The sequence below is a fragment of the Macrobrachium nipponense genome, chromosome 43, assembly GCF_015104395.2.
Source record: "Macrobrachium nipponense isolate FS-2020 chromosome 43, ASM1510439v2, whole genome shotgun sequence".
Classification (NCBI taxonomy): Eukaryota; Metazoa; Arthropoda; class Malacostraca; order Decapoda; family Palaemonidae; genus Macrobrachium; species Macrobrachium nipponense.
In genome coordinates this window covers 23,369,033-23,389,010 of record NC_061104.1, presented here as the reverse complement: position 1 = coordinate 23,389,010, position 19,978 = coordinate 23,369,033, and the positions used below count along the sequence as shown (strand labels likewise).

General features: G+C 41.8%; 1 protein-coding gene across 1 annotated transcript; it reads left to right on the top strand.

Moving 5' to 3' along the window:
• Positions 1 to 17,747: 17,747 nt before the first annotated feature.
• On the top strand, positions 17,748 to 19,703 carry LOC135213841 (nucleoprotein TPR-like). Its single transcript, XM_064247944.1, has one exon. The coding sequence runs from the start codon at positions 17,748 to 17,750 to the stop codon at positions 19,701 to 19,703; it is 1,956 nt and encodes a 651-aa protein (XP_064104014.1).
• The last annotated feature ends 275 nt before the right edge of the window (positions 19,704 to 19,978 follow it).

The following is a 19,978-nucleotide window of genomic DNA, read 5'->3' as shown; positions in this document are numbered from 1 at the left end:
ATATATATATATATATATATATATATATATATATATATATATATATATATATATATATATATATAATATATATATATATATATACATATATATATATATATATATATATATATATATATATAATATATATATATATATATATATATATATATATATAGATATATATATATATATATATATATAGTATAATATATATATATATATATATATATATATATATATATATATATATATATATAATAAATAGAATTTCTTCCTGCTCTAAAAGCACAGGATCGTGCTTTTTTATTACCGCGAACAAAGATAGAATTCCGTTCCAAATGACTCGGTTTATCTCTATAACTGTCAATGTGTGTGTGTGTGTGTGTGTGTGTGTGTGAGACGAGAGAGAGAGATAGAGAGAGAGAGAGAGTTCTCTTTAGACCGATGCTATGAAAGCGTCCTCTCGCCTTAAAAGATCTCGAAGCCGTCTTGGGTATTTGCCGGCACTCGAACATTCTGGTGTCTATTTGAGAAGCATCTAAGGTTATCTCTTCCGTCCACACCCTCTGCGGCTTAAGTCGTAACTTTCTCGTTTGATTTCTCGACTTCTTGGAGCGCGTTAAGTCCCATTTTTTATCCTTTCAAAAGAAGAGGGTGATGTGACGGTAATCTAATGGGTCTTAGGAAGCCCAGGTCTCTTAGAGACCATTTAAAGAAGAGGGAAAGAAGAAGGGCGGGAAGCTCTTTGTAAATAGGTCTTAAGAAGGCCAGGCGTCGCACAGGTGATTCAGAGAGGGAAAAAATGAAGAGCGGAAACCCACTGTGAATGAATGATAGAAAGTGGGAATATGGCATATTCCTATCACCCTTATTCTATATACTTTGGGTATGACTACCATGCGCCTGTCGAAGAGACACTCGTGCCACGCCCAAGAGGGGGCTATCAAGAATCACGCCCGCACCAAACATCAGGAGGCCATCTCCCGGGACGTCATCATACAGAACACGAAAATCATTGGGAAGACCCCTGATGCCCGTCGGTTGCACCTGCTGGAGGTGCTCCTCATCCAGCAAATAAAACCTACACTGAATACGACGCAGGAAGAATTTCTCCTCCCTACGAGTATGAGAAGACCTGCCACCAACAATGACACCACCGATCACGACAACTCCACGGAAGACAACGCCCCCAAACGAGGCACTCCTGCAGCCGATGGAAATCAAATTAGCCGTGACATCCTACAGCGTAGACCAATGCCCATCAAAGTTACAGCGCCGCTCAGGAGGTCCAGACGGCTGCAGGATCTGCTGCAACGCAACCATCGGCTCGAAGAAAGTGGCTTGAGACCTGGCTCAGGCAACCAATGAAAACGAAGACTAACCGCCACCAGCCAATAGGAGACAAGCATGGGGCAGACCCCCTGCTGTCAACCACAGATATAAGGAGGAAGGACACCACACCAAGATCAGTCCACCCTCAGCTTCCCAGCCCGAGGGTGTCTGGCAGCTCCAGACGAAAGCTCGCTTAAAGGAATACGGCAATTTTTTTCAACTAATAAACAGTCATACTGGTAAGGTCGATACTTTTACGTGTGTGGTGCCTTCGCTGTTTTATTTTTTTTTTTATTGAATTTTTAGCCTTGCTGAAAACGTCCAACACAACGCACACACGTAAGGATAAGGAGGAAGAATGGAGTGCTTCTGACTTACCTTGAGTTAGATAACTGTTAGATACTTTAAGGTCGCCATTGCAAACTTCAGCCAGTTAGACCTAAATTTAGTTTATTTACAAGAAAAACATTGAACAGCCTCAGACAACTGAACGGCAGATAGACCACATGATAAAAGGCACCGTGTACTGTTTTAAATTACTCTATTATTCCCAATACTATGAGAGAAGGCTGAATTCACAATCTGCAAAGCTGGTTTCCAAATTGATGATATCTTCTAAGGTAATCAAGGGCTGGCAAGGAGGCAGGGATGCACGGAGTCAGCAGTGGGAATCTGGAAATGAATTCCAAATTATACACCACATAAAACGAAGACTTCTCTCTCGCACAATATTTATGGCTAATGCACTATAGAGGGAATTTATCCTTAATCACATACAATGCTAGTACTAAGGGGAGAAATCTAGTGCTTAAATAGAATAGCTCAATGAAGATCGTTGATCTTGGATGAGTCACAAGGGATGCATGCAATCGCTTCGCTAGGTAGAATGGAAGTGAGATTCATCTGAGAAGTTAGAAATTTGATTTGAAAATTGGGGAGAGTTTGTTTGACTCAGAGGAAAAGAACTGGCTATATGAATGTAATTCAGGCATACCCGGACTGCCTTATGGAGTGTAGTTTGATAAGATTGGCGTCAGCTTTGTCCGACTTTTGGGGCCCGCCAGTCAGCGCCTTTGTTAGGCCTATGTGGAAGGCTAAGACAAGCGTCTGTTCGTAATGAGTGACTCGAGAGGACTGAGCTCGATCCAAGGTGCAGGCAGCAGACAATTGGCGTTGGAGGTAGCTTCCACGCCGCCGCCCCCCCCCCCCCCCCCCCCCACCCCCCCCCCCCCCCTTGGGCAGGTCATTCTGGAAACAGACATACAGCCAGCAAAAGGGTCAAAGTGAAAATGGGTCTTATGAATAGGCCTAGGAAGTGCCTACCTAACTGCGCACTTCCCCGTTATGATATGTCCCTAATGCTTAACGAATTTTTATCCCTCCCGCTGAACTACAAAGGGCCGGAATTTCCTATTCCCTTGTCTGCCTGACCTATGCTGAGTTTCCCTAAATCCTCCCTCCCAAAGTCAGCTGATGTTGGGGGTTAGATGACTGCGTCTTTTAGCTAAATGCAACTTATAAATACTGGAGGGGCAAGGTGAGGAAAAAACGTAAATTATATAAAATACGTACATACTATATATATATATATATATATATATATATATATATATATATATATATATATATATATATATATATATGTATATATATATATACATATCATATACACATACACACACGCACACACACACACACACATATATATATATATATATATATATACTATATAATTAATATATATTTATACATCACATATTTATATACATATATATATACATATATATATATATATATATATATATATATATATATATATATATATGTATATATACATATATATATATATATATATATATATATATATATTATATATATGTATATATACATTATATATATATATATATATATATATATATATATATATATATATATGTATATATATATATACATATACATATATATATATGATATACATATACATATATATATATATAATATATATATATATATATATATATATATGATATACACATATACATACACTATACATACATATATATATATATATATATATATTATATATATACATATATAACACACTATATACATATAGTGTATATATATATATATATATATATATATATATATATATATTTATCCTATCTATATATATTCTGCTATGTGTGGGATCTTGGCTTGCAGAGGCTTGAGACCTTTCTTTCTGCACCAGGCCCTGAACATGACCCATTTAGCCTGGTAAATGGCCGCGGAAGACTTCCTTAGGTACCCCGACATCTGCGAGGCCACCCTCTGAGAGTAGCCTGCTTTGCTCAGTAACCTCTTGATAGTCTCCATCCGTGAAGGGATAGAGCCAGGAGACCTTCGTGGAACCTCTCGAAGTGGGGTTGCTTTAGAAGGTCCGACCTGAGGGGCAGCCTCCAGGGATCCTGCACTGCTAGGCCCTGGAGGTCAGAGAACCACTCTCTGTCAGGCCACCAAGGGGCCACCAATGTCATTTGTGCCCCTCTTGAACTTCTCAGTCTGTTCAGCAATTGCCTTATTAGTGCGAAGGGCAGGAAAGCGTACACATCCAGCCCGTCCCACGAGTGCTGGAAGGCGTCCTCCCAGACTACTGCCGGGTCTGGCACTGGGGAGCAGAACACCAGGATCGATTCCGTGAGGTCACACAGGTAACGGGTCTTCAGCCCACCCTGTTTCCTGACGTAGGCTACCACTGCGGCGTTGTCACACATTAACACTACTGCCCGGTCTCTGACCCCGTGCTCGAACTCCCTCAGGGCTCTCTGGATCGCCAGTAACTCCAGACAGTTGATGTGTAGGAGCCTCTCCTGCTCCAACCAGACCCCCTCCTTCGTTTTGGAATGAAGGTGGGCAACCCACCCCTCCTTTGATGCATCCATGAACAGGAGCATCTCTGGAGGGAGGTTCAACAGGGAAATCCCCCGCCGGGTGTTTGCCTGGTCCAACCACCTCCTAAGGGCCTCCCTGGTGTCCTACGATGGGGACATGAGCTTCCGGAGCAGATCTTCCTTCCGGGACCATCCTTCCTTCAGGTTCCACTGGACCGGCCTCAGCTTCAGCCTGCCTTAGGGGACCAGCTTCTCCAAGGAAACCAGATGGCCAAGGAGTCTCTGCCACTCTCTCATTGGGAGGGGAGAATTCTGTAAAAAGGGTAGAGCTATCCTCTGTAAGTTGGCCAGCCTGTCCTCCAAGGGGAAAGCCCTGGTTGCCCTCGTGTCCAGGTCCATTCCCAGATACACCATCTTGGTGGTGGGAACCAGTTGGCCTTTCTCCCAGTTCAGAACTATGCCTAGCTCCTCACAGAATGCTAGGTGTTCATCCCTCTGCTTCTCTAAGGCCTCCCTTGAGGAGAAAAGCAACAACCAGTCATCCAGGTCTTTTAGGAGGTGGTCCCCCTCCTGTGCACCCAGGAGGACACTAGGGAGAACACCCTGGTAAACACTTGGGGCGCCGTGGACAGACTGAAGCAGAGGGTCCTGAACTGGTAGGACTTGCCCTCCCACCTGATGTGCAAGTATCTCCTGCTGGAAGGGTGCTCCGGGACAACATGAAGTCCCCTTCCCTCACGGCCGCCAGGACCGTTCTCAATTCTCCATCGTGAATGCAGTCTTCCGGACAAACCCGTTCAAGACCAACAGATCTATGACCAGCCTCCACCCCCAACCCTCAAGGACTTCTACACCAGGAAGAAGCAGCTGAAGAACCCAGGGGATGTGTCCCCTACCTGTTGCAGGGCTCCCTTCTCCAGCAAGGACTGAATTTCTGAACGTAACGCTTCCACATGGCTGGAGTCCCAGGGCCGAGAGGACTTGTGCACTCAGAACCTCTGTCGGGGGGCTTGTTGCCTAAGAAGGGGATCCGCTAGCCATTCTTGAGCACCTGCACTGTCCAAGGGTCGGCTCCGAGACTCTCCCAGTTCCGCCAATGATAAAGAGAGGCAACCCCCCTGTGGCAGGAGAGGAGAAAGGGGGCCTCCCATCCTACTTCCTTCTGGGGATGCGGCCGTTCCGGGCTTTACAGGAGAAGGAAGGCCTGGGTCTGAAGGAAGCTGAGAAGGAAGAGGGGGCCCTGAAGGAGGGGCGAGTCCTTTGACCTCCCCACCCTCCGGAAATCGGTTCCAGGTTGGAAGAAGAGGGCTGGCCTCCATGCCTGCTTTGTTGCCTTAACCGGGGCACTTCCTGCGACCTTCTCTGGGTAGGGTTCCTGAAGGTTGAAGCTCTATAAACAATGAGGTCCTAGCTTGCCTTCCTCCACCACTCCAAGGACTTTACCCACGACTTGGTCTAGGAAGAGAGACTCCCCCATCAGCGGGGAGTTCCTCGGGCCCTTGGCCTCTCTGTGAGTGAGGCTCTTGGAAAACCTAGCCAGGACTGCGTCCCTCCTCTGAAGCATCCAGTTGGTCCACTGAGTAAGAGACTGGGTGGTGAGGAAGCTGATCGACCTCCCCAACGACAGGACCAGCTCCTTGAACTGAGCCAGTTAGACCTCATCCTTCAGTTCATGTTCGATGGCAAACCTGGCTACCACCCCGGACCAAAGGTCAAGCCAGGGGGCCAAGTGGACCGTAGCCCAAGCCGTGGCCTCAATAGCCAAGGCCTCCGGTTGGGAGAAGGTGACCGGACCTGCCAGAAGCTTCTCCTCTGACAGACCAGGGGCCAGGGAGGTAAGGGCCCCTTCCATTGACTTGGGGGCCTTGGTGAAGCCCTCTGGAGTATATAGTCTCCTCTGTCTGGCCTTGGCTGCCGGAAGAAGCTTGAGAGACTCATGGGACCTCAAGGAGTACTTAGAACCTGCCACCACTTGGTCTGTTTGGGCCAGAGCCTGGGCCGTGTTGCCCACTGGAGGGAGGGACGGGGGGCTTCGACTCTTTAGGACTGCCCAGGAGGAAGTTGACTGCTACGGTCTTCCTGGCATCCGGAGGTGGAGCTGGCTCTGCCAGGTGGTTCTTGGCCCTAATCAGGGTGAGGACTCGCCTAAAGGTGGATCACTCATCTGCAGTACCCTGCCCTTCTAAGGCACTTTGGAGGCCATCGTGGATGAATGCCTCACCCTTGTTCTCTTCCAGGTAGGCAGATGGAGCCTGCGCGTGTGAGGGGGGAACCGCTGGCAACATAAGATGACTCCGACCGGGGCCGCTCACAGGAGAGGGGAGCTCCCCTAACCCAGGGGGGCTCGGACCTAAGGGGGTGGGGTCGTCATGGGACACTCACTGGTCCCAGCTCGCTCACCTCCCCCGGATGGCGAGGCCGAGTGACTCCTCCTCCTCTGCTGAACTGAAGGAGGGGGAGGAACGACAAGGAACAGAGCCTGCCCGGCACAGGTGGCCACCACGGGGGGCACCAGTACTGAGGCGGGATCCACCGAGGATGCAGGGGGAACATCTGGCGGAAGAGTAGAGTACCCCGCACAAGGGGCCATCATGGGGACCATGAGATTGGGGTCTCTCCATGGGGAACAACCAGATGGGGAGCAGCAACGACCATGATGGCGGGATCCTTCTCAACAGCTGCCGCTCCTACTCCAACCCCTGCAGTCCCAGCTATGACATGAAGAACGGGAGTAGTGGCCACGGGAGGAGGAGGAAGAATGCCCTCGACTCCTCTCATTGCGGCACCTCCGCTTGCTCTTCTCCTCCTCCTACAGGAGGACCAATCCAAGGAGGAGGACTTTGAGGAGGAGCGAACTTCAGAAAAGGGAGGCCCCCTCCTACTCTTCTTATTCTTGGACAAGGGGGGAGTGGCCTTCCCGACTTGTACAGTCTGGGGCAATGTCTGCCTGAGGGACATCACCCTTGGGAAGAGCCCTGGCCCTCTGGTCTGACCCCCCAGGGAAGAGCAAGGGAACCTCCCGGACTAGGTAATCTTCCTCCCGGAGGGGAGGGGACCTGAAGGGGGTTCTGGGAGTACCAGACCAAGACTGGGACAAGAACTCCGATGACCCCGTCAGCTCACGCTGCCTCCTGTGGCAGGGCAACCCCTCAGGGTTGGATGAAGGGGAGCACGGACGAAGTGGAAGACAATTTGATGGCCACAATGGGGGTGGAGGGGGGAGCCACTTGGTCTGTCTGGCCAGGTGCACTGGAGCAGGGTGAGCCATGGGTCACTGAGTGGAGAGCACAGCGCTACCCATCATAGTGAGAGCCACGCTCCCCAGAGCGGGGTGAGCCCTGCACATCAAGCAGAGAGCCGACGCAAACAACTCAGCCGACAGAGCGCCCTGCAGGTTGAAGCAGGAACACACTTATCTCAGGAAGCCATCATCCGCAGGAGGCACCTGTACAGAAGACACAGACTCCTCGGGCTCTGTGAGGCCTGGCAAAGAAATAACCTAGGTCCCCTTGCTGGGAATGAACAGGAGAAGACTTAGGCAGTGATACCGGCAACAAGACCGGCTTCGACACTGAGGGCTCTTCCGATCGACACTTCTTCCCCGGCGACCTGGCCTTCTTCTTCTTCCTCTTGGTCGAAGCTAAGGTCCATTGGAATGGAGGCCAGGAAACGCACTCTGAACACGTGGACTCCGGAGAGCAGGGACCACCACGACACGAGTTACACAAAGAATGGGGGTCGATCTTAGCCTACGACAAGAAAGCCCCACACGACTTATCCTCCAAAGGGCCTGGACAACAACGCTGAGGCGCATCGGGCTCCATGATGAGGATACACACACACACACACAACACACACAGGGGAGAGAAGACTCTCACACACAGGGGAAATACACAAAGGAATTGGGCTGGTACACGGATGATGAGCTGACGTGTGTGAAGAGGTCAGTGACCAGGAAAGCACTGAGGTCAGAGGTTGAGGGCACGTAGCCTTGACCCTCAGGGCAGGTACCTGGCTAGGTGTGGAAGAGGTAACTGGATTTTTCCGGTCGGTACCAGATTTGACATCCAGGATCTCCTGGTAAGTAGTTCGAGGTAAGTATACAGCGTTGGAACAAGTATGTTTTCCTGGATGATCTTATAAACCAATGAGTTAAATTGTTTATTATATGCATATGTGACGTTCTATAACAAAATCTCTCTTAATAAACTATATATATATATATATATATATATATATATATATATATATATATATATATATATATATATATATATATATATGACTGGTAAAAATGTTCTGTAACAACAGAATTCCATCTAATAAAAGAAGCCCATAAAAAACACCAAAATATAGAGAGAAAAGTACTATATTTCAGAGACTGCTGTCTCCCTCTTCAGGTAGATGAATGAGAAAAGTTTACAGAAAAGGCGGTGTATTTATACCAAGAGGGTCCATTTCCACAGGCAAGCCAATTTAGGTTACCCCCACTGATAATCTTCCTTTAATCTTCTTAAGTGTTGGTTGAATGAAAATGTTGTCGATCGTATCTGAAATCCATGCTCCTTTTGAGATGTTCATTATCTGCCTCTCTTTTATTAAGGCCGATTCCATCATTTGACTCTTGTACCGGCAGTTGCTGCTATAAATTATATGTGACAAATTCCAGTTTATTCTATGGTTATGTTCATTAATGTGGTTGAAAATAGCCGACTTCTGTTGTCCATACCAAACTGACCGTTTGTGTTGTATTAATCTCTGGGGAAGTGATTTACCTGTAAATCCGATATAAGATTGGTCACAGTCCTGGCATGGGATTTTGTAAACCCCAGTGTCCTTGGGAGATGTCTTTTTTAGGATGTTAATCAGGGATTTGGCTAAGGTGTTTGGGTAAGCAAATGCAAAAGGGTTAGATTTTCCGAGAGTGTGGGTTACTCTCTTAATCGTGTCCAGGTGAGGAATTTTTATTTTATTGTTGGGTGGTGTATCTCTGGTCTTGTCTTTAGGGGGTCGGTAGAAAATTACGTTTGCTTTGTGAATTGCTTTCTCAATAATATGTTATTAGTTGTATTAGCGCGTAGAACAATTGTGTAAGTGATGTTGTTAATGTATATGTATATATATAATACAATGAACATATTTCTGTAAGCACTTCCACATAATAAATAACAACTGCATCCTCCCCCTTGACAGCTGTGAATTTCTCAAGTATCTGACTCAGGATAAAGCAACACTGTTCGAGAGAGAGAGAGAGAGAGAGAGAGAGAGAGAGAGAGAGAGAGAGAGAGAGAGATGCTCGAAGAGATTGGACATCGTGGAAGATGACGCAAGAAGTTTCCGAGAACGATGACGATGATGGAAGGAAATGTCGAAGTCATCGTCGGGTTACATCCGGGAATTGATGACGAATTGATGACGCAGATTTTCCATATAAATAATTTTCCTTCTTGGATTTCGGTATTTTCATTGTATATGAGAGAGAGAGAGAGAGAGAGAGAGAGAAGAGAGAGAGAGAGAGAGAACTCCTAACAGAGACATTCTTTGTGGTTGATGATTTTATTTATAAAATTGTTTTGTTCTCAAACACTGATAGAAACGCACAATTCTTGGCATTGTTCATTAAAATAAAATATTGCTTAATGATTAGTCTTATTTCCACTTCACGAGTTATAAAATGTTATTGTATTTAAGGAAAGGTAAGTTCAGAGTACGTGATATTATTCATTGCAAAACGGCCTTTCAAAATAGTATGATATATTTTAGTACAAAATTTCTTTCAAACAACCAATTTATTAACCGAAAACAAATTGGTGCGGGCAGTTATTATAATTGAATCTCCGGCTCGTAAATGAATCTCAAGTCATTATAACATGACTGTGATTATTATAAAACGATAACAATGACATAATTAAACAAAAAGACCATTAAAATCACCATAATGACAACTTAACGCACAAACCGGAGAGGTCTTCAAAATTTTAATAAAATTAAAAATACCATAATGTGATTCGGGATCCCAAGATCTAACTCCTTGCAGACAGGTCTTTCAAAATGCCACCACTTTCATTCATTAGTGAAACGAAACAACGCAACTTCGCCTGAGATAATTCCCTATGAAATTACTGTTAAGTACCGGGAACTGATTCGGTAGATCACTTCACTCATTAATTCATCTCAGCTCTTTGGCGTCACAGAGACTGTGATCTGTTAGCAAAAGTAGTCATAACTTTCCAGCCAACAGCCAGAACGACATATGTCTATAATAACAAAATCGGAGTGGATCTTTCTTGTTTGTCCGTCCCGGGTGGGAGCGGGCTAAGTAAGTGATTGGGATGGTAGGGGAGAGTTGACACATCTACCCTCCCGCTCCCAACCTGTTTGTCCACACCTGGTGTGGGTAAGGGATCAGGAGGGTAGGGGAGATATGACGGGCAACGCCGGTTATCAGCGGAGTGTAGCGCTTGCCATTAAGCACTTAAAAGATTCATTTACCATGGTATTGCCCTTAAATGAGGTAACGTACCCCGGAAGACATGACAGACTATGTGAAGTTCTTTTAAGCTCAAATTGTCTTATTACTTTGATATCTACTATATCATCTCTAAGAGGGACGTAACCTAGAGAGAGAAAGAGAATTAAGGAACTTCTTACACCTGCTTATTCATCAAAGTATTTTCCAATTTAGCTTACTGAGAAAAATGTTACTTTAATACCCTTCCCCATCTATGCAAAAAAAAAAAAAAAAAAAAAATTACTGGTTTCTGTAAGTTACTGAACTGTTCAAGGTGTCTTTCGAAATACAAATAAGTCTCTTTGTAAAGGTAGGGGGGGGGGGGATATGTATAAACCATCGTGTTTATTTCTCCTTCCCATATCGCTGACCCTGCTTTGGTGTGGGATCGCTCTCTCTTCGAAACACAATAACCTCTCTCTCTCTCTCTCTCTCTCTCTCTCTCTCTCTCTCTCTCTCTCTCTCTCTCTCTCTCTCTGACAAGAAGCCTCCAATATAGACCTCGCCATTCATTCTAAACATCATATGACGAAAAAATATGTTTATCCTTAACCATTCACGATAATTACCAGTTTCAAAAACCGGACATCAAGCAATTCATTCTGCACCCTTTATTATAAGTTATTATTCCCTAGATTGGATACCCATAAATGACCTTAATTAAGGGCATAAGAGTTGAGTCGTATATGTATGGCTTTAATACTTACTGTCACTTAATCGTATAATGAAAACCAACTGTTGCTCTGGGTGCCGATAAATACTAATAAATTATTGAAAGTACAAGGCATTGATCGCTGCCATAGCCACAATTTAGCTGCTGATTTGAGGATGAAACCCCCCACCCCCACATAACTGCCATACCATCAGCTGCATAATGCACTATTCCACCCTAACTTGTTTGTAGTGACGAAAGAGAGAGAGAGAACAGATATAGTTACAACATGTAACATATTTACATTACTCAAAAGAGTAGCTATATTGATTTCCAGAAAGAAAAAGCATCAATCAGCACACCTCAAGTTGACCTCCGGAGGCAAACAAAAGACTTGTTGCATTACATAATTTACACCACAGTAATTGCCGGCGGCGAACTAGGTCAACTATGACGTCAGCACTTTAGGGAACACCTAACGGGGCAAGACGGTTGGTTGTCTCTGCAAGTAGCTCCTGTACTGAAATTCCATATGGAATTTGTATTTTTTTTATAATTTGTTTAATTAGCATGGTCACTGGAAGACAGTTAACTTAGTTTTCAAAAATTTAACTACCCCCTTGCTTGTTAACAGCTCACTGTCTTCCAGCGGCCATTCTGGTTCTGTCCTAACCAACCACTAATAATTTTGCTTCTTCCTGAGGTTGACGGAATCACGGAAACTTAAGTCAGTTACGAAGGAGATTTCAATCACAAAGGGTCTCGTAACTCAGACACTCTGAGCTCCATTTATTATTATAAGGATATACAGCTAGCTTTTTGAAGTGACAACGACTATTCCTTTCGATATGCAATCTCCGTTTAACCCCCGCCAGGAAGAAGCTTTCCCTCATCGCAGTCTGTAAAATTCAGGGGGAGTTTTTTTTTTTTTATGTCAATCCGAAATCATTTGGAGGGGTAATGCTTTCCCATATTAAAATGCCTTCCAATTACCATCACTTACTTTTTAGTATTATAATTTAAGCGTCTGTTTTTCATACCTTGCATATTTGTAATACGAGGTTTCGTACCCTTCCACGGATATCATAAATTACTATGTACTACGTGGACATCAGTTTGGATTGTTGGTATTTATATATACTTAGATTTTCCAAGGTATGCAACTTGCCAAGTGTTATACGTGCTGCACATGCATTTGGAAATATTTTAATGTTTTTTTTAAAGTGGCTGAATTACTGCGGCTCCCCCTTGCTTCACGATGATCTACTTTGTGTATTAGCTACCGCATCAGCACCTGGATGATAGGACAGTTAGCAATTACAATAAATCACTTAATTTTTCTTAACATTTAATTAACCTTATCAAATCCCCGGTGTATATGAATAAAAATTCAGTGCAGCTCAGACTCACGCTTATATAGCCACTAATGAAAGGTTTTGATTCGTAAATGGAGAGGTGATTTGGAAGCAACTGCATTTGAAATTCCTATACCAACAATACAGAAAGTTAAATTCCAAATTTCTATACCAGCAATAAAGGAAATTAAGATTTAAAATTCTAGACCTACCAAAATGAAAATAAAAATTACAATAACTATACTGCCAATAAAGAAAATATAATTAAATATTTCTGTACCACCATTAACGAACATTAAATTTAGTATGTCTGTACCACCAATAACGAGCATTAAATCCAATAATAATTCTGTACCACCAATAACGAGCGTTAAATTCAATAATATTTTTGTACCGCCAATACCGACTATTGAATTGAAAAATATTTCTGACCTACTTATATATATATATATATATATATATATATATATATATATATATATATATATATATATATATATATATATAGATATATATAAATGTAGGGTCAGAAATATTTTTCAATTCAATAGTCGGTATTGGTGGTACAGAAATATCATTGAATTTAATTTTCGTTATTGGTGATGCAGAAATATTATTGAATTTAATTTTCGTTATTGGTGATACAGAAATATTATTGAATTTAATGCTCGTTATTGGTGGTACAAAAATATTAATGAATTTACAAAATTTAATTTCATTCACAAAATTTAATGAGCACAAACATATATACGTACATACAATAGCTTTCTCTCTCTCTTCTCTCTCTCTCTCTCTCTCTCTCTCTCTCTCTCTCTCTCTCTCTCTCCTCTCATCTATCTCTCTCTCTATATATATATATATATATATATATATATATATATATATATATATATATATATATATATATATATATGTATATCTATAGTATGTACGTATATGAGTTTGTGCTCATTAAATTTTGTGAATTCCCATGATGTTGACTATATACGATTCTGACTGTATTCGTAGGACTGTCCACGAAGTCATTATGTATAGGTATATTATAGATATTTAATACAAAACCCACACCCATACTTTCCTTTCTTCCTGATACCAACCCTATTAAAAAAAAATTCCGCAAATGGCAGAAAGGTTCGCGTGCTTTTCATGTGTAAATTCAAAAGGGGAAAAATTAAAAAATAAATAAAAAAACAAAGGTCTGAATGGGACGAGTGTTTGGCCCCAGACCTTTACATTTTTTTTTTTTTTTTTTTTTTTTTTTTTTTTTTGCTGAAGGTTGATTTCAACAGGAGAAGCCACCTTAATCTCTGGCGATAAAACCTCGAATCATTTTTCTCTCTCTCTGGTTTTCCTTATTTGAAAAGTTTCCATGACGGCTCCAGCAGTTTTCAGAACAAATTCGACGGTGCTTCGTTTACAGGAAACGTTTCGAATTCGTACGAGAGAATCAATCTGAATAACGTCAGTTTTCAAAACTTTCAAACAAAGTCTGTACAGAGCTTTGAAGAATACAGGTTCTCTCCGTCTTGGTAGTTAAATTAATATACAATTTACCTCCCAAGAAGAATGTTCATCAATTTCTTTAACTGACCGGTAAATTCGAGCAAATAACTTTGAAACATAACTCAACTTACTCATGAAATGCCTACTTCACAAACTGACACCTATTAATATTCGGGATAGCACTGGTGTCAGTTTTTCTCTTACACGAAATGACTCGGTTATAATTAAAAACGTTTTTGAATACGTATTGCATTTCCTCAATAACTTCAACATTGCAAATACAAATGATCCCAAAGGCTTGATCACTGTACACAAATTAAGAACGAGGTTTCCCTACAAAAGTTTAATATACCAGTTTGTGGATATTCCTTTCAAAACGCCATAACACGATAAATTGCAGTCAATAATGGCGGCTAAAGCAAGCCTTATATACATCATTGTCATTAGCATATCAATAATCACCATCTCCTAATGGCATTTTAGAAATGCTATCCGATGGCTTTCTGAGATGTGGACGTTTTCTTCATGAAAGGAAAAAAAAAAGTTATTCTATTGATCTATACTCTAAAATACAGCACAGTTCCTACTAGGCAATTTCCGTTGCAGGTCCCGTACCCTTCGACTCAGAGGAGTATTTGAAGCCCCTATTCTGTTCTTTAATTAAAATCTTTAGGAGTCATGCGATTCAGAACACGTATCTCCAAGGGAGAGAGAGAGAGAGAGAGAGAGAGAGAGAGAGAGAGAGAGAGAGAGAGAGAAATTAATAAACGATTAATACCGCCTGAGATCAAGGTTCAACATGGTCTTCTAACATTCTACGATTTCCGTAATATAAATATACTCGCACAAACACACACACATATACATATGCTTAAAAAAACACAATAGATGCACGTGACTTCATATATAATATGATATATAATATATATATATATATATATATATATATATATATATATATACTATATATACATATATATATATATATATATATATATATATATATATATATTCGAATAACACAGGAAAATGAAAGGCAGTAGATCAGTCCAAGCGCTTTTTTCGTGTTTATCACGATCTCGTCGGGGCACAAAAAAAAAAAAAAAAAAAAAAAAAGCCCAACGATGCGTGAATAAAACGGGAAAGCGCTTGGTACTGATCTTCTGTCTATTATTTCCGTGTGTTATTCGCTTATATATATATATATATATATATATATATATATATATTATATATATATAATAAGATATATATATATATATATATAGACAGATAGATAAATAGATAGATAGATAGATAGATAGATATAGATAGATACATGTCACCATAGTCCACAGGAGAACAGAGAGAATAAAAGACTCTAGTAGCTCGATAATTTCGCCTTCCACCAGGCCTCTTCAAGAGCTTTATTTTAACTTAACAGAATGAGTAAATACAAAAATTCACAAACAACTTTCCCACTGGAAAAATAAAATTGACATAATTGTCAAAGTAAAAATTAGGTTGTTTAGATCATAAACAAATGATCCAATCAGCAATTCAGAAAAGTGATTGGTTATTAAACCTACCAATTTCTCTAAATGTGTACTGTTGGGAAACAATATGAAAGAATGAAGGGGCCAATTTATATATGCTCTGACTGATATTGAAGTTCTTTTGTTTGATAAAATATATGCAAGCTGTTTCTAACAAATTTCTTGCAATCATATCTTTTTCCTTGAATAATGTCCCTGTTATGTTCCAAAGGAGGAGGACAACCACAATTTTGTACATGTAAATTAACAGCACTGTTTGGAGAATTTGTTCTTACACAATAAATATCGATGCTGGGTAATTCTCTTATCGGTATCTTTACCTGTTTGTCCCAGGTAGAATTTGTAAACCACGCCTCTTTCTTGTTTGGGGCTGTGGCAAATAACAGTCTTTCCCACTGTGTTTGGGTAAGAAAATACCACTTGAAAGTATAATAATCTCAAAGGATAAACAATATCCCTGAATGGAGGGTGGAAAGGGAGAATCAGAGTATTGCTCATATCATATTCCTTTTTGGTGTTTGTTCTATAATAATTTGTTTAGCTAAGAATAAACATTCCTCTATGTTCCTGATCGAAAAGTTGTTTTTCATGCCAATTCTGGTAATAATACTAATTTCCTCGTCTGAATATTCAGGGCTAACTAGTCTAAGTGCTCTTAAAAAATGACATCTCAAAGCCATGTATCTAATTAACATTGCGTGTATGAGTCGATTTTGCACTGATCATTAAGTTGTTATTTGTAGCTTTTCTGTGAATTTTGAATTTTAGGCCATTATCTGTTCTTCATAAAATTCACCATTCTTTCATTCAATAAGCATAATGAAAGTTCTTGAGGCCAAATGAAAACTCTTAACAAAGTCACACGAGAGTATTTCATTTGTTTTTATCGGCCACTCTTTCACAGGACGTCTTACTTGACGTTTATGAATTTCTTTTAAGAAGTCAGCAAGCCAATGACAGCCAGAGCATCGTGTGTTGACGCCGTGGCTGCTACGGAGGACTGAAGAAATAGACTGTGTATCGTTACAACTGTTCAGTTATAACTGACAGTTGAAACTGCACGTGTGCGGGTTTCTCAGTTCATTACTTAAACTGAGACAAATAAAATTTCAATATTTTTAACTGAAAGGATCGACTGAATTAAGCGTGTGTGGGGATTCAATTGTATAGTTCTCAGTTTAAAATTTGTGTTTAGAGTCGAGTGCAGTTAGTTGAGGTGAAGATGTCACGTAAATCAAACAAAGTGATTGTTGATTTCATTTGCCTATGGCAAATTAAAGAAACTTAAGTTTGAGATCTGTTTTTTTTTCTGTTTTTTATTTTTTTAGCATTACAAAGAGTACAACGAGAAGGGCAAGATCGTACTGCTCAGAATCCATTGTAAAAACTGAAGGATTGAACTGTGCGTGTGTGTGCATCTCAGTTTAAACTGACGTAAATACAGTGAACAGGTATAACTGTCAGTTAAAACTGCACTTGTGTGGCCGGCCTTAGAGGTGAAGATTTGCCTAGTTATAACTGTGCAGGCATAACTGAACGTTAGTGGCGGAAGGAACTGAAAGAGCAGGCAAAGGATAAACCCCCCTAAGCCGCCCCCCCCCCCCGCCCCTTTACCCCTTTACCCTACCTGAGGCAGATCCAGAGTAATTACAACTACAATACCCCAGAGGGTGGAAACGGCATCTGGAGACCGGAACCGCGGAGAATACACATCTTTTCTCCTAGAAATCTCGAACACTTAGATCAGTTTAAAACGCGCTCTTGTGTGTGTGTGTTCGTGCGTGCGTGTGTCTGTGTGTGTGTGTGTGTGTGTGTGTGTGAACCAACTGGAGACATAGAACTCTATAAAGAATTCCTTCTTGATTTCCAAGAGAAAGCTTCGGAATCCTCCACTCTCCCCGGAAGGGCTTCAAAGATCCAGAACTCTCTCTAGCTTTCCCGCGGAGTTTCTACAACTAACCACAGCGCAACAAACCGAGTGCAAACAGCAAAATGATTATAAATATGCATTATTCTTTATCGACCTGCTTCGAAGCAGGGAACACTGGCTCCACATCACCTGCCGTCGGCAAAAATGGTGTGGAATTTACTATTCAACAACGGATCGGACACAATGATATATCTTCACATGTAACTCTTCTCGAAAGTGTTAGACCGCCGAAGGACGTTAAAAAAGACAAAAACGAGGAAATTGAACGTCTGCGGTCGCAGGTCTGCTGTTTGGCTGAAGAATTGGAGAAGGCTCGAAGGCAACAGGACTTCCTGGCGGATAAATTTGAGAAACTCGCCGAAGAAACAAATGGGCTGAAGAGGAACATGGCGGCCCAACAGCAAAACATTAAGCGGTGGGAGGAGAAGAATGAAGAAAAGGAACACCAGCTGAAGCAGACAAAACAGAATATTGTGACTCTTCAGCAAAGGATCTCGAGTCAAAACTATTTCATAGACTTATTAAAAAAGGAAGCGATAATGAGGGACAGGAAGATCGAATCTCTGGAAAATGTTTTAGCAGAAAAGGAAACCGTGAAGAGAGATTCGATCATCCCTCGTCTAGAAAGAAGACTGGAAGAGCTGTCCTTTCAATATGAGTCTTTAGAGGCAGAAAAGAAACTGATGGAGGTACGAATAGAAGGACTTGAAATGGATAAGAAGTTGGAAGCGCAAAACCTTCGTGAAGAAATCAAATCGCTCAAACAAATGATGCGAGAACTGGAGAAGTTTATAACTGAGGTCCAGGATCTGGGATCAGGCGCCAGGCCATTCGAAACAAGAAAGACTGAGTCTTTGGTTACTTGGATGGAAACTGCAACAGAGGAATTTGATAAATACCGTTTAAATCGAGGAGTTATTCAAAGGATTAAAGAAGTGACTCGACGAACTTATGGTGGTCAAGAGGAGAGGGCCAATGCCAAAGCAGTGATAGCTGAACTCAAAAGACAGAGGAGAAATCTTGGATGTAACATGGCTGATATGGCCATGAAAACACATCTTGACATGCATATACATCTCCTGGTTAAAACTCGAGCGAGCAGAGTCAGAGAGGAGATTGAAAAAATTCATGGCTGTGCATGCCAGAAGAAAACTGTCCTGCAGACAGGTCTCCCAGACAAAACCACCGTCGTTCTACAACTTGGACAAAAGGAAAAAGAGGCCATTCCGACACAGGAGAAAGGGAAAAGCTCCGTCGTGCAAAGATTGAGAGGAGATAAACAAAAAGTCATTCAGACACCGGAGGAAAGGAAAAGCTCCATCGTGCAAAGATTAAGACATGAGAAAAAAGAGTCCACTCCTGCTCTGGTAGAAGAGAAAACCTCTGTAGTGCCAAGATATACCCTTGTACCGGGTACCGTTCCCACTATGGTGGATTTCATACCCAACAACCAAAGGGAGGCTTTGATGAAAGATGTAAACCCGATTTCACATACCCCTGCTTTTCCAAAACTATTTGAATCTGCGATACCACCATTTTTCAGCTTCCCCGTTAGTCCTTCTGGCGCTGTTCCAGAACAATTTGCTTCTGAGCAAGCAGACTTCAGATTTCTGAAACCAAAGTTTCAAGAGGAGAGAGAAGTCTTCTTCAAGGAGAAGAAAGACATCTCGAAGGTGAAGGAAGAAATTGCTAGTGATCTTGAAATACTGAGAGAGCAATTAATGTCACCCCAGTACAAATATGAAAAGAGAGGAAAAAGGTTGGAGGACTGGGAACAAATGCTGATTAGATCTCTGAAAATATTGGAGGAAATGATAAATACGTTCCTCCATTTGGTAGCAAAACAAAACGAAAAAAATGAAAAAGATAAAGTATACTGGCAAGAATTGGAAGAAAAGCTGCAGAAACTCGAACACAGTACAGATATAAAACTGCAAACATTGCAAGAAATAACAGGAGAATTGCTAATTCTTGCAGAGAAAATTAAAAGATGCAAAGGAGCCAAAAATAGTTTGAAGGCTGGAGGATGAGCTATCATGATAACAGCCAACAGCTGTTCGGAGACTGGAGGACAAGCTCTCAGTTTGAGAGCCAACAGCTGTTCGGAGGCAGGAGGACAAGCTCTCAATTTGAGAGCCAACAGCTGTTCGGAGGCGGGAGGACAAGCTCTCAGTTTGAGAGCCAACAGCTGTTCGGAGGCTGGAGGACAAGCTCTCATATTGAGAGTCAACAGCTGTTCAGAGAGTCAGAGAACCACCAGAAGGCCCCCAGAAGTGCACTCAGAAGGCCACCAGAGGAAGCCTAG